General features: G+C 37.0%; 1 protein-coding gene across 6 annotated transcripts in view; it reads right to left on the reverse strand.

Annotated features, from left to right (window-relative positions):
• The window catches only part of LOC18421804 (hypothetical protein), a 36,768-nt gene extending 13,720 nt beyond the window's left edge, over positions 1-23,048 (reverse strand). Inside the window, exons 1-7 of one of the 6 annotated variants that reach the window (XM_020662457.2) lie at positions 22,779-23,048; positions 22,545-22,630; positions 21,722-21,851; positions 21,556-21,634; positions 20,989-21,479; positions 12,002-12,314; positions 5,779-5,837 (exon numbers count right to left, since the gene is read on the reverse strand). In XM_020662457.2, the coding sequence (XP_020518116.1) occupies positions 5,779-5,837; positions 12,002-12,314; positions 20,989-21,479; positions 21,556-21,634; positions 21,722-21,851; positions 22,545-22,630; positions 22,779-22,826 (1,206 nt within the window). In that variant the 5' untranslated portion in view covers positions 22,827-23,048. Of the gene's footprint in view, positions 1-5,778; positions 5,838-12,001; positions 12,315-20,964; positions 21,480-21,555; positions 21,635-21,721; positions 21,852-22,544; positions 22,631-22,778 lie in introns of all 6 variants that reach the window. The other 5 variants (XM_020662452.2, XM_088853642.1, XM_088853640.1 and 2 more) reach the window with 5 other exon arrangements.
• Positions 23,049-24,225: the final 1,177 nt, after the last annotated feature.

Raw genomic sequence — 24,225 nt, forward strand, 5'->3', positions numbered from 1 at the left:
ACTGAAGCGTCAACCACCTTGTTTAGGCTTCCTGATTTGTGGCGGATTACAAAAGTGAATTCTTGTAAGTAAACAAGTTTCGAATCAAACAACAAAGTTGTTGTGATTTACTCCTTTCCATGGAACATGAATATACTAAGTGATAATGACATGGATTACTAGTAATCCGGTGTGCCAAATTGGTTGAGACAACAGATGCTATCTTTTACCATGCAATTTTTTTTTGTGCTCAATGGTATTTGCAAATTGATCAGTTTCCATATATCGAAATGGCATGACCAGCCACGCATATAAGCCCTCTTGGATCTTATACACAGTCTTCCACTCAGCTATAGGCCCTATACAAATCTAGTGATACCCGTTTTTCAAGTCAATTTTGGAAAGGACCCTTGATCCTGGTAACCTATCAAGCATGTCATCATATCGAGGGATAGGAAAACAGCCCACACACATTCCCCATGAGCCATCTTTCTTTGGGGTTAACAAAGTGAGAACAACACATGGGCTCATGCTTTCTTATATCATCCCTTTGTAACTCTTGTTCTTTGGGACATTCGATAATGTGGCAAGTTAGGAAGAGAAGAGTAGTACCCGGAACCAAATCAATGCAATGTTGAATGGTTCTCATGGGTGGCAACACATTGGGTAATTCATTGGGCATCACATCCTTAAAAGTTTCAACTGAAGGCTTAACTTTTGTAGGGATTTCATTAAGGCAAGACCCTTCTTTGGCTACCAAGGCGTACACTACCCCTTGTTCTTTACTTTCTTCAACAAACTGGTTTACAGCAAGGACAATATCTCCTCCCCACTCTTGGGGTTAGGTTTGTTCTCCTCCTTTAACAGTTTCAAAACAATTTTCAACCCATCATTCCAAAAAGAGTATATATTGTGTCACTCATGGCGTATGGCAGCTCGATGATATTGCCAAGGACGACCCAAAAGGATATGGCATGCATCCATAGGAAGGACGTCACACCAAACTGAATCATTGAAAGTTTTACCAATGGAAAAATTAAGAAACTTACCAAAGTCTCACTACCTTTCCCAAACCATGCTATATTGTAGGCTCATATGTCAACTTTAACTTGTCTACAACTTCTTGAGACATCATATTACCGCAGCTGCCACTATAAATGATAATGGTGCACACCTTCCCAAGGACTGTACAATGAGTCCAGAAGATGTCGGTTTGGAGACACGACTCTTCTAACACGTTTGGGATAGTGAGTACTTGTCTAATGATAAGAAGACCCCCATCACTAGCCTCAAGTTCAGCAACATCTTACTCATTTCCCTGATTGGCTACTCATCGAATACCGGCCCCGTGACAAGGTCTCCTTCATTTGCATCATGCCCATCTAAGAGATGTGTTCTAGCTTGCCGTTTCTAGCACTCATACGACCGCTGACCAGTCTCGCCACATTTATAGCAAACCTTGTTCTCTGGCTTGTAGGGGCCTTTTGGCAGCTGAAGCTTTCCCCTTAGATGCCTCATTTGGGTGCGAGTTAGATCCAACTTCTCATGGATTTTGATTTTCCATTTGTCCCCTCTGAACTGTGGTTCATTTCCAGCCACTAGTTTGACTTTTTTTCAACTTGGTTTCAGCCTTTAAGGCTATTTGATAAGCCTCATCAAGACTGAAAAATCCTGTGTAGAATTAGTTTGGTTTGAATTTGAGGTTTCAGTCCATTTGCCTTGCAACGAGCTGGTCATCACCTTCATTGACTTTGTTTTGACTCATACGGAGGAAGAATTCATTTGTGTACTCCTGGACACCCTCCTTTCGCCGCAAATGATGGAACCGTTGAGACAATTCTTGTGCATAACCAGTAGATACAAATTGCCCCTTAAGACGACTTCATTGTCCTCCAAGTCTTTTCTTTCCCTCCTCGCACTCGACTGACCTGCATCGCCATATTTGAGCATACCCCTGGAGTAGAGTAGCCAAAAATTTGCTTTCCTTTCTTCCGGTAAATCATTCCACTCGAAAAAAACCTCCACACTGTCTAGCCAATCCGAGAATTCACCAGTTGAAATTTCCCAAAAAATTCAGGGGCATCCACTCTCACTCCTTGATCCAATCCGGCTAGGGCACAAACCAACCTATCCCCCAATGAAGGGTTGTCCCTTTTGTAATGGAAAGGACTTATACTTTCTTCATTTGATTCTTCACTTTCATGTGTAACCAAGTCTTGTTCAAAGTGGGCTAGACGACCCACCAACTGCTCCATTTCATTGGAATCTCCTTGACAATTCTTCATATTCTGCCCTTGGCACAGCACTTCCTCTTTCTCAGCCCCCATGGTTCCACGCCTTCCTCTATTGGCCATATCTCCAGGTCCAAAAAGAGAGGATTCCTGTTCTTATACAACTTGATGTAGAACAGAGAGAAAAGAGAGAGAAATAGCTCAAAATCAGGTTGATCTCAACTACGATTCATTGATCATGGGCTCAAGCTAACAAAGCCTAGCTTCAATGACTTGTCTAAGGGTCCAAAAAAGCACCCCAAAATGGGAACTTGGTTCCTAATTTCTGGAATTTTACAGCAAAACACATTGATTCCAGCAGGGTAATGTGTCCCTCTTTTAATAAACTTGGCTTGGCTTCTAAGTCAAAGCCCTCTTAACTTTCCTAGGAACAATAATGGACTCTACCTTTTCTCAAGTCATGCGAAATACCTTTTCCAAGCCATGCACATTTAAAGTTTCTAGGAGTATTAATAGATACTATCTCCATGCACATCACTTCCTAAGGAAAACTTTAAATTCAAATTCTAATATTTCCCTCCTAAGTTTTCCCATACTCAAAATTTAAATGGAACCCCCTGTCTTTTCTGTAAATTCCAGAAATGTCCATTACAAAAAAAATACCCAAAATACCCCTCAAAAACTATAGAGAAAATGCAGCCCACAAAATGTCAACAAAACTTTCTTATTTCTTCATCATTTCCCAAAAGGAAAAGCGACAGACGATAAAGTGGGCATACAATGTAATAATCCAAGTCAGATGGCACCATAGATTATACAAGACGAAATTGGACACCAAAGGATAACACACAGGCCTCTGAAATGTGTATCCTTGAGAAATTCACACTAGCTGCCAAATAGCAAGTTTTCTAAAAGAAATTAACATTTTGCAGCTTGACATTAAAATACATTTTACATGGAAATCTAGAGGAAGCTTACATGGATATTCAAGTCCCACCCTGACTACAATCAAAATTTCAACGGGTTATTTGTAGTCTAAACAAGAGCTCCTTTGTCCTAAAGAACGAACAAATGGTTGGCCTTCAAATATTCATAGCTCAAAGAAAGCAAGTTCAGTTTGGAAGTTCAGCAATGCGATGTAGAAAGCTGGTTTTCACAAAGCAAATGTGAATCATTTCCAATTTGTCGGAAACCCTAGCAAATGAATGAATGACATACCAGTTCCCAGATGGTACAGTCAAGGAACTTAGGAGTGGAAAAGTAACTTGCATTGAAAAAATCAGCATTAGCTCCAAGTAAGGTCTAATTGAATTGAGATTGCCAACTCAAAGGCAAACCAAGGGACTTCATCCCAAAGGAAATATGAAATGAACCATTTAACAAAGAGCAGACTATTACGACCAAAACCAAGCAGAATTTATGAAATCATTTACCAATTGATGAAACAAACCATATGAGGAACCCACTAACTAACCAACACTTGTTGGAAGACTAAATAGACTTCCACTAACAAGACTAGAGAACCAGAAATGTCCAATGCAACAGGAATAAATAGCATCGTCATCACCATCAGTATCAACATCAACAGTGCCTTTTTCCAATTATTTGGGGTCGGCTACATGAATCCTAGTCCGCTATTCTGCTCTATCAAAAGTAATACCCTCAATAAGGCCATAAGTCCCCACACATTTTCTCACTACTTCCAACTATATCCTTTTGGCCACCCCTTACCCTTTTTAAGCCTTCCACTTGAACTAACTCGCACCTCCTAACAGGTGTTGTATTGGGTCTGCGCTCCCCATGGCCAACCCACCTAAGTCTACTTTCTCTCATCTTATTACCTATTAAAGCCACACGTAAGTTCTCCCAAATGTATTCATTTTGAATTCTATCCCTTCTTGTCTTGCTACTCATCCATCTCAACATCCTCATCTTAGCTACACTCATTATATGCATATGTTGTTTCTTAACCGCCCAACATTTCACTCCATAAAGCAAATCTAGCCTCATAATTATTCTATAAAACTTGCTCTTCAGCTTCCTTGGCATGCAACAATCACATAAAACTCTTATTGCACATCTCCACTTCGCCACCCAGCTTTGATTCTATGTGCGACATCCTCGTCAATCACTTCATCTCTCCATTTTCCTAGATTATCAATTCAAGATGTCGAAAGTGCACTCTTTATTGTATTTCTTGTCCGTCAATCTTAACTACTTCATTGTCTCTACTCCTATTGTTACTAACTTGCATTCTATATACTTTGTCTTAGTCCGGCAAATTTTAAAACTTTTAGATTCTAGAGCATCCCTCCAAAGTTCTAACTTTGTGTTAACACCGCTTTGGGTCTCACCGATCAAAACTACGTCGTCCGCAATCAACATGCACCACATGAATAAATAGCATATCCCCAAGAAAAATCTTAATAAGAAATCGCATAAAAGCTTAAGCCTCAATCAATATTTCAGTTCATAACTTAATTTATGTAGGCCTCTGTTATCATCACTTGTCAATAAGATACTTTCAGTGATTCTTGGAATTTCCTTTATTGAACATGGGAGTCACAGTGAAATTCTTTTGAAGTTTTTCAGAATACTGAACTCCAAAAGGATGAATTATAAACATACATATTAGACTTTTTTGTGCTTAGTCATTTTTATGATTTTTTAGATGTAGCACTAAACTAATAAACGAAACATGTAAAAATCAGTTCAAGAATTTCTTTGAAAAATAAACTTTCATTTTATTAGAACTTGGATCTTTTGATTTTTATTTTTTATTGTATTCTTTTTCTAGGCCAAGCCCACCAACCCTTGGAGGGTGGCCTTTTCTGATTCAATGACTGATAATGTGTCAATAAAGTTCATGCAAAAAAGTAATAAATGGGTAAAGAAAACCAATATATGGCATTGGTCGATATATATATATATATATATATATATATATATAGGAAAATGATCCTGTGAGCCAGTGGTCTCACAAGTAAAAATGAGCCCAACGGCCCAGATTGAATCTGGACCGATTTGACGATCACGGATGCCCGATAGTGTTTGAATTTTAATGTTTTTTCTACAAATCCAAATCACTTAAAATTTTAGGCATGTGTTCATCAAAAATAAGTGAATCTTTGAAAAATATCAAAAAACTATTTTACATGACAAAACTTGACCAAAATACCCCCGTAAACTTCATCAAAAATTATTTTTTTTATATTTTATTAGGTGCGGCTTGATAAGAAAAACTCACGCCTAAAATTTTAAGTGATTTGGATTTGTAGGAAAAAAATAAAAATTCAAACACTATCGGACATCCGTGATCGTCAGATCGGCCCAAATTCAATCTAGGCTATTGGGCTCATTTTTTCTTGTGAGCCCACAAAAATATCAAAATGAGTTTTTTATACTTAATCGAGATTTCAATAAATAGAGTATATAGCAATTTGTGCAAATGGTGTAAAGAACCAGAATTAAATTTAAAAGACCACTTTCATGAATAAGCTATTGCAAGACTTTGATTGGGAAAATAGTGAACTAAGAGCAGGTCTATTGCAAAAACTATCTCACCAACCTTTCCGTACACAATTCGCTCATTGCACCAATATGCAAGGGGACGAACAATAATCCGCCCTGAGTAAAGAAGCAAAGGTATGTTAGGAACTTACCTAAGATAATGATAAGGGCCTGTACAGATGAAAAAGAAGTTTATTTTCACATATATTATATCCTGCTTAAGATTAGTATATTCTGGATTAACATAAATTTGTTAGTTCTTTGGCTGACACCATTATATACAGAAGCTTGATGTTATGTGTTTTTGCTAAGGTCATCATAAATATACAAAAACTTAATGTCATATGATGTTTGGCTGAGGCCATCATACCATGTTAAAGATATATAGACCTATATAAGAACGACGAAGAGTGAAAAAGCCCAATAATAACTAACTCTAATAAAGATAAGAAACCCACAAGAAATTTAGAGAGAAATGAACAAATTTTAACCGAGTGAAGCAGCAATAAAGTCCCAAAAGTTGGTATTTCAATGAATCCTAGAAAGAGAAAATCTACTCAAATTATAAATACCAGAGATATCACCAGCAAATCAAGAGAGATGAACATAAATAACAAAAAATCCATGATACTATTGAAAGAACAACGGACTAAACATACTTTTAGAGGTGAAACAAACTCACAAAAAATTAAAAGAAGACAAAGAAAGCCTAAAATACATCCCATGTCATCAACAATGAAAAAAACGAAGCATACTGAACCTATTGGCAATGCATGCCATGAAGAAGCATAGATAATGTGACACCAAATAACTTAAACAGTATATGTGTTGTAGACATATCAAAATTTCCATAGAATATAAAATGCGAAAAATGTGCACTTCAAGAAGCCAACAATCAAAATAAGTTCAAATTTTTGCAGCATGAACCACATTATAAGTGAGAAAATAGAAAGTAGAGATAGATCAGAAAGATAATATTATCCATTGACAGTTATCTCCATCACTTTGATTTGTATAAATCAAATTAAGGTTAGTAGGGACAACTGAGTTTTCAGTAACAGTAGGCCTACATCAGGGGTCAGCGTTGAGCTTATATCTCTTTGCTTTGGTTAGGGACGACTTAACTAGGTATCTACAGGACAACGTCCCATGTGTATGTTGTTTGCAAATGACATAGTTTTGATTGATGAGACTAGAGACGGCATAAACATAAAGTTAGAACTTTGGAGGGACATTTTAGAATCTAAAGGTTTTAAAATTAATCGGATTAAGACTGAATATAGGGAACTTTGGAGGAATGTTTTAATAGTAATAGGAGCATAAATGAGGAGTTCGTTAAGTTTAATGGCCAACAAGTACATGGAAAGCTTATTTTCAATATCTTGAGATGATAATCCATGAGAAATGAGAGATTGAGTAAGATGTTCCTCATAGAATTAGAGTTGGGTGGACGAAATAAGATGTGCTTCTAGAGACTTATTTAATCGTAGCATACCAATGAAACTAAAAAGGTAAGTTATACAAGACAGCTATAAGTCCAATCATACTTTATGGGATGGAATGTTAGACGGTCAAGAAACAACATATCCAAACAAAGAATAGCTAAGATGAGGATATTAAGATGGATGAGTGGCAAAACAAAGGAGAATAGAATTCATAATGACTACATTCAAGAGAACTTAGGGGTAGCTCCAATAGATGATAAAACAAGGGACAGTAGACTTAGGTGGTCTAGTCATGTGCAACATCGACTTCGAACAACACCAATTAGGAGGGGTGATTCGTTTAAGTGGAAGACTCTAAAAGAGCAAGGAGAAGGCCTCAAAGGACAAGGATGGAAGTAGTAAGAAAAGATATAATGGCTTATGGTCAGATTGAGGGTAAGGCTGTGATAGAGCAGAATGGCAGAATAGGATTCATGTAGCCAACCCCAGATAGTTGGAATAAGGTTCAGATGATGATGATGATGAAGCCCTTCTATCAAAGTAAACTCAAATTATTGTAAAATAAACCACAAGCTTAAACTATTCCCACAAGAGCCAATGCAGAAACTGCCCATATCCTACATATACAAGAGTATGGCTTAAAAACCTTAATTAGATCTACGTGTTTGGCCAATTACTTAGTCTCTTCCAGGTGTAAGAAAAAATAAGAAAAAAGTATCTCTATACTCTACAATCCATGTTTACTTATCAACCATATCAGTTTCTTTCTTTCTTTTCTCATGATGACAATAACAATGCTTTCTTTGGATGGTTTAGCAGCTGGATAAAAGGTGAGGGTATTTTGATCAAATGGTATGTGTTTTATTCATTCAAAAAGTTATGGGGCCAACAGGTACATTCAGGTATTGGCGTTCCAATACAAAATAAACATTACATATGTGAGTATTAGCTAATGCAATTAGCTCCATTGATACCCCATATGATCTTGAAATAAATGTCAAAGCCTCAACACCACAAGCACAAGATCAAATAGGATGCTTCATAAAACTAGAATGAAATGGTTACTAGATATTCTAGTAGAAAACATCCTAGGCATAGTGAAAACAAGTAATATGATCATATTAGTAATAAAAGAGTTGTTACATCTGCATCACCTTGAGATCATGTCATGGGAATTTGAGATAGGGTAAGTTAGGTTAGGGCACTGACCTACTAAGAATCAAATGACTAGCAATATTGCATTATAGCACATTATGTAAAATGGAAATAACCATTCAAATGGGGAAAATACTATTGTGCCAATAAAGATCAACATTTCAGAAGTCATTCCACCATTTAAGGTAGTCATTGTACCAATATCTCAAATTCAAGAGGAATTTAGTATTTCTACCCACAGTGGTTAATGTTTGCATTGCATGACCGAAAAAGTTCATTTAATAAGCTTGAATCAAGTATACACTTTATTCAGTTCAAAAACTTCATTTTATAAGCTTTATTAAGTAATCCACATGAAGTGGATGATTACACTATCCCAGGAGAAAAATGAATATAACTAAGAACTTGATACAGATGTAAAAGAACTAAAATTTAAGGCAAAGAAATGTTATAAAAAATGAAAATGATTATAAAAAGGGAACCAATCGAGTTTCTACCCCCACAGACTAGTGACATGAAGGTCCAGGATACATGTCTGAATTCCATACCACCATGTGCGTTTATGGATGCATATTTTTGGATCACAATATGAAGAATTTGTATTGCAGTGAGCAAAAATGTGTAGAAGTGGCAAGAATAAATAACAATACAAGGACAAAACCTTTAGTCAATATTAGGGAAGGGGACGTCAATATGCTTTTGCCAAATAAAATATAATAGCACCATAAAACAATTTGCAAGACCATTTACTTTATCATAGATTTCCATGTTCACAGGGTATAGAGAGATGCACAAACCAACCAACCTGCCAGCTAGAGACAAATATTAGATATTTGAGTTCAAACACTCTTTGGCACGACAAATAGCAATTATAGATTGTATACTCTGATAGTTAAAGTTGAGAAAATACATTAAAAAAAAACAGTGGAACGAAGTGAAATGGAAACTAAAACAACACAAAGTGCCGCAGGTATATTGACTTGAGATACTACTGCATTAAACAAGTCACAATATCGTAGCAGAAGTCCTTTGGCATGAAGGGCACCGGCAAACTCCATTCATGATAATGAATTCACTTAAGATTGAGCTAAAAGACCATAAAATTAAGTAGGAAATAAGACATAAAATAGGAGGAAAATTCCCTCAAAATTTGCTCTTTAGAAAATGAGATGGATTCATTTGTCCAAGAAAAGTTTTTGGTGCGTCAAGGCCCCCACCAGGTGTGGTCCCTGAGTGCTACACCATTCAATAATTGGACGGTGGAGATTGCACCCAGAATATTGAGAAAGGGAAATCGGTGATGGGCAGCCCCCAGTCCCCCTCTCCCCTCTCACTCTGTCTAGAAGGTCCTAAATCTCTCGCTCAAAAACTGCCAAACCCTCCCACCGCCACTTTGCTCGAAAACCTCTCTCTCTCTCTCTCTCTCTCTCTCTCTCTCTCTCTCTCTCTCTCTCTCTCTCTCTCTCTCTCTATGGTGATGGTGCTAAAATGGTCAAGGAATGAGCATCAAGACCCAAAGGCTTGCAGAGCTTGATGAGTGCTTTACTTATTGGAAAATTGTTTCATGCAGTGAGGACCGCATTTCCACATTTGCGGTCCCCGAGGTATAAAGCAACCATCTTAAAGATGGATGCAAATAGGTGGTCCATCTAAAAACAATTGAAACGAACGGTCCAAATGTTTTCTTAATAGAATTATTATTTTTAATTTTCAAAATTTATTTATTTTTCATATTCATGATCTCCATGTTAGAGATTACATGTCCTTAAAAATTAGGTCCAAAAATCCATCTCAAAAATATATTTTTAAAAGGTGACTCATTTCTACATGGACTCATAGAAACCGTGTCCTTACTTATTTCCATTTGATGTTGTATTGCTTGATTTTCAGATGAATTATAGCCGTGAAATCCCTGACCTAAGCCCTCTTTTTGTCATGAAAACCAATCTTTTATTGCCTCATCTCGGAGTCCCCTCTCCTTGGCTTTTCATAATTTGATTTTCTTTTTGTTTTAGTGGTTTCAAAGCTCACAAAACGAATTCTCTCTCTGCATTTAAACCGTGTGAGCCTTTTAACTACATCATCAACCTCATCAAAGAGGACATTACTTCATTTTTCTGCTGTGATGAAATAAAGGTCACCTTTCATTGAAGAGCTTCCTATTTCTCATTCTCAAAGTACAAAGGATCAAAGAAATTTATGGATCTTCTGCAACTGGCTGGAGTTTTGGCTCAAATTTTCACCGGAATTTGGATTTTTTTTTCTTAATATGTTCACCCAAATTTGGATTTGAGGTGACTGGTTAGATATAAGACATGGGTTTTTCTTTTTCCTTTTTCTTTTTTCATGTGGTTGTGCTTTTCTTAAATTGGGAAGTAATGGGGAAATGGGTTTATGTTTTGCTGTTTCTTCTTCCTCAGCCTCACAGGAAGGAAGAAATTTTGGAAATGCCTCTATGTTGTTGAGCAAATTCAGTTAATTCCTCTCTTGATTTTAATATTTTATTGTGCATAATTAGCAGGGAAGAGAGAGAGGAGAAAGTGAATGTTATACAGATAATAGAAATAAAGTGAATGTTATACATAGAATTTTATTTCTTTACTATGTGTGATTTAGGAAGGAAAGAGGGAATATGATAGACATAGGGGATCACATGGGATCATGGGAAAAGGACATCGGGACTGGAGAGATCTGGGAGCAGAAAGAAAAAGAGATGGACAACACAAGAGGAGAATTTGAGTAGAGGGGGAAAATTGGGGACAAAGTGGGGGGAAAAGGGCAATTGGGGCTCCTGGTTCCCTGTCATCCATGCCCTAGTTTTTAGGGTCTGCACCATCCAGTTCTATGAATGGTGCAGACTCAGGGCCCACGCCATTACAGGTGCGACCCCTGACGCACAAAAACTAAGTCCTTTATCTAAATACACGTAAAACATAAGTTGGCTAGTCTTGCAGTCAACAGAACCATTTCCAGCTTAGGATTGAGTTTCATTGGGGAGAATCATGACAAAAAATTCTAGAAATACACTACTCATTTTTTATCAGTTTGAGCTCTACTCATATTACTGACAAAATGTCAGTCATTCTACATTTCAAGTTCAAACTTGTATCATGTTCCCGTTAGTCTACACTTCAAGAAATATGAGATTCACTAGAACTGAAAACCAAGTTTCGAGACAACTACAACTTGTAATGTAGAACATATTTCCTTGCTTGCAGAATGAGATCTGACTCTTGACACCTCAACAATACAATATGACAGAGAAAGAGAGGGAGGGAGAGAGATTGGGTTGCCAAAGAATTGCTCAAAGAGAGCTTGAATACCAAAGGAAAAGACCCCAATAACAAAAGATAATGTTCTACTGCAAAAGTAAAAACAGGTTTAGAAAGAGACTAAGTTATGCCAAAATTAAAAACTAAATGTATGTCACAAATAAAATTACAAGGAACACTCCAGAAAACAAACACTTCAGAAAACAAATAATGCTTTATAATGAATAATTTTTATTGTAGAAGTGAATTATTAGTGATAAGAGATGTATCCAAACAGACCCTAAAACAATGGTTAGAAACCAATAAATTCAAAATATAGAAAGATCAAAGTCTCTAAGAGAATCTTTTTTTTTCTTTTTTGAATAATCTCTAAGAGACAATCTTTATTAAAACAATCCCACATATTTACCTGATCTTGATATTGACAACTTTGATTCTTTTGATGGAGTCTGTAATGCCGTTAGTCCTTTTGATGGAGTTTGTAATACGTTTAATTCTTTTGATACAGGAATCCTTAATGCCTTTGATTCTTTTGATGGAAAATGTAATGTCTTGAATTCTTTTGATACAGGAATCCTTAATGCCTTTAGCTCTTTTGATGGAGAATATAATGTCTTGAATTCTCTTGATAAAGGGGTCTGTAATGCCTTCAATTCTTTAGATGAACTAGTCCGTGATTTCTTCACTAAATTCACAGAACAATTGAGCTCAGGATCCAGTATCTGACAAAGAAGATAGTAAACATGAAATCATGGGAAAAAGAAAAAAGAAGAAGAAATTCCTAATTCTAGTGAAGGCTCCAAATCCTAAGGAAATAAGCATCAAATGCATAACATTAACTAATGATATAGGTTCACAAGTTATAAATGCCAATTGCAATTTTGTTGAGCTTCCCATTGACACGTTGTAATATTTTCAATCTTTGTGAAACGTTTGTGTAAATTAAAGTCTGTTTTTATATTATATAGTTTATAATATAGATCACTCTTGAATCATTTACATCATTTTCTATAAAACAGTCACATATGTTACTCATACAAGATCATATCAAGCCCATGGCTATCCACTTCTCAAGTTCATCACATGTGATGTGCCCATAAATCAGATTATAGACAATGGTAGTGGCACCTACCAATATATGGCTAATATCAGTGATTTCTTTGTCTTAAACTCAATGCTCCATAGTGCCCATACTCCATGATGAATGAATTAAGTTCATCATGTGTGACGTGGTGAGAGATATGTACGAGGGAGAGCTGACCAATATAAGAACAACTAGTGGAGAGACAAGTGAGTTCTCAATGATAATAGACTTACATCAGGGGTCAATGTTGAGCCCATATCCCTTTGTTTTGGTTTTGAATAGTTAATTAGGCGTCTACAGGATGAGGTACCATAGTGCATGTTTTTCAGGGATGATGTAGTTTTGATTAATGAGACCAGAGTCGACGTCAACGCAAAGTTAGAACTTTGGAGGATGCTCTAGACTCTAAAGGTTTTAAAATTAGACGGACTAAAACAAAACATTTGGAATGCAAATTTAGTAATAAAAGGCAGTGTTCAAGAAAGCGCAGGCGCCCGCCTATGCATTTTGGGTGCCTGGCCGACTAGGCGCCCAGGCACCCGCCCAGAAACAGGGTACAAAAAAGACTTAACACATTAAGACTTAAATGGATATATAAGATCTTAGTTTCACTTAAATGAATATATACGATCTTAGTTTCACTTTCACATAATACTTAACTCATTAAGATATCACATAATCAATAATTTATCCAATAAGAATATAAAAACATGACATATTGTACAAAAAAGGAATCAACTATTCATAAAACAAGACGATATATGCCTAATTTCATCATCCAAATGAGGAAAAATTCAATTAATCACAAAAAAAAAAATCAATCTTTCAACTACAAATATGTAAATATATCGTAAAAGGAAAAAAAATAAAAGAAAAAACAAATGATTCACAATATAATACGTTGTAGCAAAATCAAATCAAAACCCTGTTTCAAATATGATAATACTTTTAAAATATCAAAATCAAATTGATATTGGTGCAAACCTCAACTATTGGGTTGTCAAAGTCCTCAAAATCAATTACTAGAAGCTTCAAATCCACCCACGAACTATTGCCTTTATTTTTGGAAGAAATCAAAAAAATAAAAGCTTTATCAATCTTTCGATAAATCACAAAAGAGTGGTTTTTGAGGAGTTTTTCTCTCCCTAAAAGGCAAGGTTTTGGTTTTGGGGTTTAGAATACCCCCAAAACCTTTTTCCCCCCTTTATAGGGGAAAAAATGACTTTTTTTAAGCTTCACCGAGACACTTTTCCGCCTTTTTGCAAGTTGTTACGAGGTAGGCACCTAGACTGTAGCGCCTAAGCGGCACCTTGACCGCCTAGGCAGGTGCCTAAACGCAGGACGCCAAATAGTCCCGCCTCCTGAGCGCCTAGTCGTTTTTTGAAAAAATCCGCCTAAGCGACCGCCTAGGTGGTTGGGCAGGTGAATTTTTGAACATTGATAATAGGAATAGAAAAAATGAAGTAGTTAAGATTGATGACCAATAAATACCTAAAAGAGATTGCTTTCGATATCTTGGGTCGATAATCCAAGAGAATAGAGAGATTGAGGAAGATGTCATGCATAGAATTAGATCTGGGAGGGTAAAATGAAGATGTGTATCCGAAGTTTTATATGATCCCTGCATACGAATGAAACTCTAAAGGAAAAATTTTATAGGACAGCTGTAAGACCAGCCATGTTTTATGGAACGGAATGGTGGGCGGTCAGGAAACAACATAGTCATAGGATGAGTGCACCGAAGATGAGAATGTTGAGATGGATGAGTTGCAAGACAAGAAAGGATAGACTTCGGAATGCATACACACGAGGGAACTTAGGGGTGACTCCAATAGGCGATAAACTGATGGAAAGTATACTTAGATGGGTTGGCCGTATGCAGCATAGAGCTAATACAGCACTGGTTAGGAGGGGTGATTTAGTTCAAGTGGAGGGCTTTAAAAGGGAAAGGGAAGGCCCAAAAAGGCCTAGATGGAAGTAGTAAGAAGAGATATGGTGACTTATGGTCTAACTAGGGGTATGGCCCTTGATAGAGCAGAATAGCGATATAGGATTCTTGGAGCCGACCGCAAGTAGTTGGGAGAAGGCACGAATGATGATGATGATGATGATGATGATGATGATGATGACGATGATGACAATGTTGACGTGTGAGGTGCCCATAAATCCGATTATAGATAATGGTATTGATACCTACGAATACATGGCTAATCTCTGTGATTTCTTTGTCTTAAACTCCATGCTCCATATTGCCCACACACCATGATGAATGACATACTAAAACTAACAATATAATAAACAAAACCTTGACCATTCAAAATTTATTATAAAAACTAGAGCATGCTAGCAAGTAAGAGCTCCATTAGCAGGTGTCCATGAGCAATGCCACAACATCCACTTGTAAACCAATATTTGTCAAGAAAAAAGTTTATATAAGGTGTAAACCTTATACTATACAAGTAAGGTGCGCCTAAAAATCCACCCAAAAAGGTTCCAATGTCGAAAAGCCCTATAATTGATCATCTCGACCTCGAGGTTTATGGATATGCAAAAAAAAATTTATGGCATAAAAATAGTGAACCTTGTAACACATTATCTAAATAGTCCACTTTTAAAAAATTTATTTGCTTATAAGTCTACTGGATTTATAAGATTTATGGAGTTTTAAATTTCATAATTAGAGGTGAAAATAGATTGTTTAGTCATTGTAAGGATTTGCCACACCAGAACTGCATATTGAAGCAAGATTTAGAGGTGTACGTTACTTTGATTGCTCGATACCTTATACAAACCAGACCCATTTGTCGATAATGTATCCACCTCAAAAGATCTAGCCAAGCGGCAGCTCGTTTAAGCATTTGAAAGACTAAACCTAAGTCCTCAATCCAGTGGTACAACATTCAATCTTTAATTCTCTTGAACCACATATTGCCAGTCAACATTTTACATGAATATCATGTATTAACGAAATATACAAAGGGATAATAAACTATAAGACCATTTCTTTTTCGTATAAGGAGGTCACAATCACTCATAGCCATCAGCTATGAAAATCCACAGCTACATGTGTCACATAATTCAAGAAATTATATCTTGGATATTGTGCCCAGTCAATGACCATAGTTACCGGGATTGCCTCCCTTGCTTGGAGATCCCTTGCAGAACCTCAATTCTCACGCTCCCCGAGTGGATCTCGTCTGAAACTCAATTTAGTGTCTTCGGGATCTCGCTCCATCTTCTAAGGGAACGAGTTCCTTACAATTTAATTTCACGTTCCTAAACATTACATGATCTAGTTCCCTAGTCTTATGGTTCACGTTCCAAAGTGTATTGGGATCTAGATTCCAAAATAACGGATCACAAGCATCGCCATATACGGCATCCAGATCCCACCAATATGGGATCGCAAGTGTGAAATGATGGAATATCTCTCTCCCCCCCTTCAAGTGGTTGTTAAATCCTGATATTGGATGCTAAGGTGCAAAGCCAAGGTTTTGGACATTGCTCTCTCTCCCCCCTCCATTCCTGCAAGGTTATACAATGCCCTCCCTCCTTCCCTCCTTGTGTACAACCCCCCCATAAAACCCGCCCCCCCACCATACAATTACACCAAATCCTCACCCACTAATATTTTATCATAATTTTTCATCAATAGTTACGATATTTTATGGCAAGTTTATAGCAATAAATAACTGTTCGTGATCCTCAATAATAAGTACTCACCTTTATTTTCTTTTTTAGAAAGCAATACTAACAACACAATTATTCCATGCACATATGGTGTTGAGTTGTATTTCGTTACCCAACTATTTAGAGTGTCATAATTTGTTTAATGACATGATCTATCTACTATACTAATATAATGAACAAGGGACTAGTTTGAAGTTCCTTATTTATTTCATAGAAGATTAAGCCTACATGTTATTGGTCAACAATACTAGAGCTACATTTTAAAGCCATGGATCCTTATTCAAACCTACATGAGGAACTCGTGTTCAAAGAAAATGAAGCTCACTCCTATTAAAGTTATTCCTCGCTCCATAATATGTTGGAGCACTTTTACTTATGCACTCCTTGAGTTAAGAAACTCAAAAAGATGCCCTTGGGAACTTTCCTTCTTACGTATAGGATCTCGCACCTTTATATAATAATACTTGATCCTATGTAAAAAAAGGGGCTAGATCGCCAACACACACGGACTTCGATCCCTACTTTTGAGGCTGTACGAGCATCGATCCCTAACACAAGGATCTTCAGTATAGCTTCGATCCACCGACCCTCCCCCGATCCCGGAACCAATGATTCAAAAAGCGGACCGCCCAACGCCTAGGCGGTCGGAAAGGCCTGGGCGCATTGCTCAGGCCTAGGCGGCCAATCTGGGCGGTCGATCCCTGGGCGGGCGCCTAGGCTGTACGGAACCCGCCTGGGCGGGCGCCCAGGGGCGGAAATTGATTTTGATAGGGGCAATTATGGTCTTTTGTTTTTGTTTTTAAAGGCTAAAACTTAGGGTTTTAAGTTCATTTGAACCCTAAAACTTGTTGGAGCCAATTTTTGAGAGAGAGCTCCCAAAAATCTAGTTTTTGTGAATTTTTTAGGATCGAAGGGTTTCTCGAAGTTAACTAAAATTGATCAAAACATCACCCATTGATATTAAATTTACTTTGTGATGTTTTGCAAAGTTATTAGAGGGTTTTTTAGAAATTTTTAGTATTTAGAAGCATCTTTGAGGTAGAAGTTTGAAGACTGATAAATCAAACTCAAAATAAGTGATTTTTTTTATTGCTTTAGTAATTTGCATTATTTTTAAGATGTTTTTTCGAGATCTAATAGGAGTGGTGATCCCAGTTGGAAAAATGGCTATAACCCAAATCCTAATGATAAAAATTGCATAAGATGCAAGTTGTGAAAAGGATAAAAAAAGGGGCATAAACTGGTTCAAGAAACATCTTGTCGGTATCAGGGGGGATGTTGCCCCATGTAAAAAGACTCTTGATGCTTTAAAGAGGAAATAAATAATTTTTTGAACATGGTGAAAATGAAAAAAGATGAGAGATTTGCCTCTATAGCAGAGATCAGGTTTGGAGTTCGGGCCAATTTTGATGATGATGATAGTGATGAAGAATGAAGAAAGGATTGGAGAGGGATGTCAAGAGGTTGAGCAATCCATTATTAAGGGAAAGGGGAAGGGAGTTGTAATTGCTTTTGGTTCTGGGACTAAGAAGCATCGGGTTAGAGACCCTATGAATAGCTTTTTACCTCGACCTGATCCCGAGGTTGCAGGAGAGAAAACAAAAAAGTAAACCACCATTGAAATAGAATCAAGAAGGAAGAGAGAGATAAAGCTGCATATTATCTTGGTACATGGTTTTATGAGGCAGGCATTCCTTTCAATACCACTCGCTTAAGCAACTTCTATGCTGCGATAGAGGCCGTTGGCCAATTTGGCCCTGGGATGAAACCCCCAATCCCATATGAGCTTTCAGAGCCTTTTTTAAAAAAGGCAATGAGTGCCACAACGGAAGCTGTAGAACTTAAAAAGGATACATGAGCTCAGTATGAGGTTTCTATTATGACTGATGCTTGGAGTGATAGGAAGAGAAGAAGTCATATGAATTTGCTTGTGAATTGTCCTGCAGGGACTGTCTTTTTGAGATCTATTGATGCCTTTGATCATATCCATGATGCCTCTGATCATATCCATGATGCCCATTACATATTTCAAGTGATATGCAGCAACAATGCTGCTCGTAATATTGCTGCATCTAATTTGTTGCGCATAGCTTATCCTAGAATCTTTTAGACACCATGTGCAGCACATTGTATAGACCTCATGCTTGAGGCTCTTGGCGGTTTGATTGAGATATCCGGTGCAGTGAAGAAGGCCAAGTTAGTTATAAATTTCATTTATAGCCACCATCTCACCCTCAGCATGATGCGTACTTTTACAAAGAAGAAAGAGATTATGAGGCCTGGGGTCACAAGATTTGCGACCTGGTACTTATGCCTAGATAGCATACATTCGAGGAGAGTGCAGTTGAGGCAAATGTTTATCTCGAATGAGTGGAAAGCATGCAAGTGGTCAAAGGATCAGGTTGAGAAGAAGGTGAGAGATATTATACTTTCTAAGGCTTTTTGGAGAGGGGTGAAGGGCACTCTTAAGGTATTTTTTCCTCTTGTCAAAGTCCTTCGCATGGTTGATAGTGACAAGCCTTCTATGAGCTACATATATGATGCTATGGAGAAATGCAAAAGAGAGATAGCCCAAAATTTCAATGATGAAAAAACCCACTACAAGCTTATTTGAGAGACTATTGATGAGAAGTGGGATAGGCAGCTACATCGGCCATTGCATGTAGCTGGTTATTATTTGAACCCAGTTTTTTTTATATTGACAAGGATATACAAATAAATGACACAATTATGAATGGATTTAATGAGTGTGTAGAGGTGCTAGTCCCTGATCCTGATATGTAGGATATTATATGTGCTGATGAGCTGATAAATTACAAGTGCTCATTAAAGTCTTTTGGGAGTCCAATGGCGAAGAGGCAAAGGACCAAAATTAATCCAGCTATTAATAATATTCTTAAGTTCATCTTCATCAAGTTCAAGTAATCAAGTAATTCTATTATTTATTTATGATATTTTCTATATCTTTGCAGCCCAGTGGTGGAGCCAACATGGGTGTAGATCTCCAAATTTACAAAAGTTGGCCATTCGGATCTTAAACTTAACCACTTCTTCATCCAGTTGTGAGCGCAATTGGAGTACTTTTGAAGGGGAAGGCCGTAAGGGTAATTTGTATAATTTTATAAATAATACATGAACCATAGATATTAGATTTTAATTAGTTTCATTTGATTTTGTTAGATTCATTCAAAGAAAAGGAACAGGCTTGAATCAAAGAGGCTCAATGACCTAGTCTATGTCAAGTACAATCTATTCTTGAAAGACAGGTTTGCTAAGCGAGATAAGAGAGACCCCGTCAGATCAAAAAATATGGACCATACTATGGAGTGGTTAGTTGATGATGATGAGGTCAAGAGGCATGAAGGATTGACATGGGACATGGTCATGGATTCTTCAGGGACATCAGCTGCACAGAGAACAAAGATGGAGGAAGAGGACGAAGAAGAGGTTGATTCAGAAGAGACGGAGGATGACAGGGACGACAAATATGTCGAGGAGAGTGACAACTCCATCGACTCCGATGAATATGATGCCAATGCAGCTGACCTAAGATTTTCTAATGATGGATGAATGATGAATGTTGATTGTTGAATAATTATTAAACTTCGAAGTTTGAACTTTGATTGAAGTATTGTGTATTGAACTATTGAAGATTCTTTTGAGTCTTCAAGTATTACTGTCATAGTTTCTTAATTCAGTTTTGTTTTCTTCCTCATGGTGGTGTACTACAGTACTGGTGTGATACTATTTGATAACTTGGTTGGTTGGAAAATTTTAAGTTTTAATTGGATATGGAGTATGAATCAACTTATAGATTATGGTTATGCTTATAAAGTGTGTGTTAAATGCTAGTATGTAGTATAATTTGAATTATGTATTGCAATACATACAACTGATACTGACATAATTGCATAATCCTTATTTGGATTCAACTGGGCCACCCAGGTTATGGGCCCCCGCCTAGGCGTTGGGCGGCCTGGACCCCCCAGGCCGCCTAAGACCCGCCTAGTGCTTTTTGAAACATTGTGAACCATTCCCGTTCCCTTCCCCCACAACTATTTCAATGACACACTCCCAGCCACCCAATTTCGCATCTAATAACTGATAATGATCGTGACTTATACCAAAAATAAATGGTCTTTTTCTATACATTTCCATAGATAAAATTTTTTGTTGAATCACATAATCATGTCAATGTAAAATTCTAGGTTTGAATTAATGTTCATTATAATCATAAAAGTTACTCTGTAAGATGTATATATGCTTCACAATTATTTACGCCCACAATTACAACAACCACAAATCTGCACATTTCACACCATCTCCTCTGAGGAACAAAGTCATACAGGACATACACATATATCTATGTCTGTATTTATGCATTCCATATGTGTATCTATATATATATATGTATATGTTCTAATTTTAAAAAACGAATAAAATTTGGCTCCAAGTAAGACCAATGTGATGCTAAGATGAAGCTCCAAATATACAATTGAAAATGTTCTTATGATAATATCCTAGTGCAATATAACACACCTTCTCATAAATAAGCATTGAAACAACCATGTATAAATTATAGGTATTAAAAAACATACAGCAGCAGTGCGCTTTCTTCTAACCTTGCTACCAGCCACCTGAGATGCTTTTTTGTTACTTTCAAGCACCTTCAAAGAAACACCAGAAGGAGAGGGAACATCCCAATCACTCAACTTTGTACCATGATATTTTACACCTTCGGGAGTGATCACTACATCAACTTTGCTATTAGAGTAAAGAGAGCCAAACCCCTTTGCACATTTGGGTTGTTCATTGTCAATTCCTTTTGATATAGTTTCCTCATTGATTGATCCAAATCTCACCTTACTTGAACTCGAGTCATTCACATTCACATTTGCTTGACCCAAGCAAACCTCGTATTGTTGAATGCGGGCCACTGAACTAGACTTTGACTTAGTTGTCTGTCTCTCACTCTCACAGGCTTTTCGTTCTTCTTCATTTTGTTTATGGAACCTTTCTGTCTCACTTGGGAAAAGATTTCTACCAAAGAGATGAGTTATGGGCAAGAATGTACTGGAACCATTATTTGTTTCCACTTCACGAATGGAGAAGCCTGCACATATAGATAGGCAAATGAAAACACCGATAATTAATCACTTACAACATAGACAATTTATTAGCAGATATACCTGAAGAGTCCTCAGAAAGAAATTGGGAAACAAGAATTTTCCAAGTATAAGGGAATCCTATCCGGAAAAGGCCACTGATCTGGTTAAGAATTCACAAGCACTAAAAATATCAGCAAAAGGACATCTCAAAGGAAAATTATAAGGAAAAATGAATTTTCAATCATACCTCAAAAGGAAAACCATTTTCGAGAGTCCATTGTTCATCAATACATCCTTCAAGCAATAGTATTGCCCCATCAGAAGTCCTAAGCCTGAATGCACTGATTCTCTCTTCAATGGGGCAAGAGTGGAAGTGCCTGTAGCAACCAAAGTTACAGGCAGCATGAAACAACATAAATTACAACCAGAAAAGTCAACAAATGAATAGTTGCGGAGGCTTTTTTTTTTTTCATGTAATACGATCTGATTCATTATGCAAATTATAAATCTAGACACAATTTATCTTCAGGGGAAATATTTCAAAAATATTTAATAAAATACTCGGGAAGAAACAAACTAGGCCCAATAAAATGTTAAAATATCAAACGCGACATTGCAAATCATTCAGGAATGAACAATGAACTTTAAAGCCAAAACTTGATCCTCAATGTGAAACAATAAATTGTAGCGAGTCATTAAAAAGTTATTAGTTCCCCAAATAGCTAAAGAAATTGAGCAATTTAGGACACAACTAATATCCAATTATACATGTATCCCACCAAAAACCAGGTGATAACGTCCAAACCTTCCTAGTGGCTAATAGAGAAGATGTTGAAACCCACTTTTAGCTCTGCACTCATAACCCCAATATCCAATGAGAAACAACATTCTTGAAAATTGAAGGAAAAAGAAGAGGTGAACTCTTTGTTTGGAGTTTACCAGAATTATTCGAGAAGTAATAAATTATTGAGTTATCAATACGGTTCAAACGTAACTGAAACCATAAGACCCAAGACCCAAGACCCAACAACCCCAATTATACAATGTCACAGAAACCCTTCAAAACTCACGTTTTCGAATGAAAACCACCAACAGCCAATCTCTTGCCAGAAGTTTCACTGGGTACCTTCATAAGGTACCAGTTCTTCAAAACAACCTGCAAAACTCAGTCAACAATGGATTAAAAAAAGAATCAAGAACTTGATGAATAGTATAGCGAGAGAGGGGGGAAATGTGATATAATGGAATAATGAAAAACTTGAGAAATAGAAAAAGATAGAACTCAAAGAAAACAGAGGGAGTACCGGTTTTTTCTCAAAGAACTTTGGGCTGGACAGTGCGGTTAACCCCATTACCAACTCTCTCAGTACTGATGCTATAGAAATAAATGAATTTCGGCTTTAACCTTCTCTATTTATACACCTCAGCGTATGGCGGGAATGAAACAACCGAAACGGCCCCATCTACGTTAGACAGACGAATGTATCCCTTGAGTGTTTTTTTAATACATTTTCTTAGGACACAGTTTCTACGAGGGAAAAAGATTATATAAAGATGCCAACTACGGATGCCCTAAAAAATCCATCGGAAAAATAGTTTTAATGTTGAAAATCCTTTTGATTGATCATCTTGACATCGAGATGTATGAGCATAAAAAATAAAAAGATTTTAAGACATAGAAATAATACATTTTACAACATATTATCTACACCATCCATTTTCAAGATGTTCATATGTTTATAGATCTACTTGATTTTAACCATTTTTTAAATTTTAAATTTTATAATTAGATATAAAAATAGATTTTGAGATAATCCTAAGAACATTTTACATCAAAATTATATACCATGATAAAATTTGAAGGTGCATCTTACCTCTACTCCTACAGATGCAACCGTGTACAAACTACACCCATCTATCAGGCGTGTAGTTGGCATACGGATGCATCCGTAGTCGTAGAGCTAAGATGCATATCCTATATTAGAACTGATTTGATGCCTACCCAGAAAGCTCTTGTGAAAAATAGAATGCATATAAGTGGGTTGCTTATTACTGGGGTGAAGCTATTGGACCTCGTTCATAGACAAGCTCTAAGTCACAAGCCCATAAACCATGCCTTTATGGTTGTGCACCCTCGCTCTTCGGGCCTGTTTGATAACAGGAAGTATCTTCCAAGAACTTGGAACTTACCTATTATTGTTCATGTTTGGTGTTTGATAAAAAAAATAGAAGTTAAATAAGGAACATCACTTCACTGTTGATCTTCCCCTCTTTGTGTGTTAAAAAAGCTTCAACCAAACGGTCGGAACTTGAAATGGGAAGTTTTTATAAAACTTCACCCCCGATAAAAGTTTTGCCCCAATACAGTCCTCCTCTCTTCAGGTCTCTTGCCATCATCACCCTCGCAATCATAAGCAACTCATCCTCTCTTCCTCTCCCAGGTCTCTTGCCCTCATCGCCCCCATTGCTGCAAACTTGGAGCTTAGAGAAAAATACAGTGAGTTCTTTTTTTTCATATTTTTATACTTTTTAAAGGTCAAAGAAGATGACCCCAGATCTGTAAGACTAGGTTTTGGGTTATGTAAGCCTCATTTCCCCACTCCTTTTTGTCACTCTCTCTGGCCTCTCTCTCTTCCTTCACCCCTGAAGACAAGGAGAAAAAGTTCTCTAACTCTCAAGGTGAGCTTTTGTATGCTCCTTTTCACCTCTTTTTTCTGGTTTTTTTCCCCTTCTTCCTTTGGTTCTATTGCA

Source organism: Amborella trichopoda, chromosome 12 (assembly GCF_054954075.1).
Source record: "Amborella trichopoda isolate Santa Cruz 75 chromosome 12, AtrichopodaSantaCruz75HAP2 v2.0, whole genome shotgun sequence".
NCBI lineage: Eukaryota > Viridiplantae > Streptophyta > Magnoliopsida > Amborellales > Amborellaceae > Amborella > Amborella trichopoda.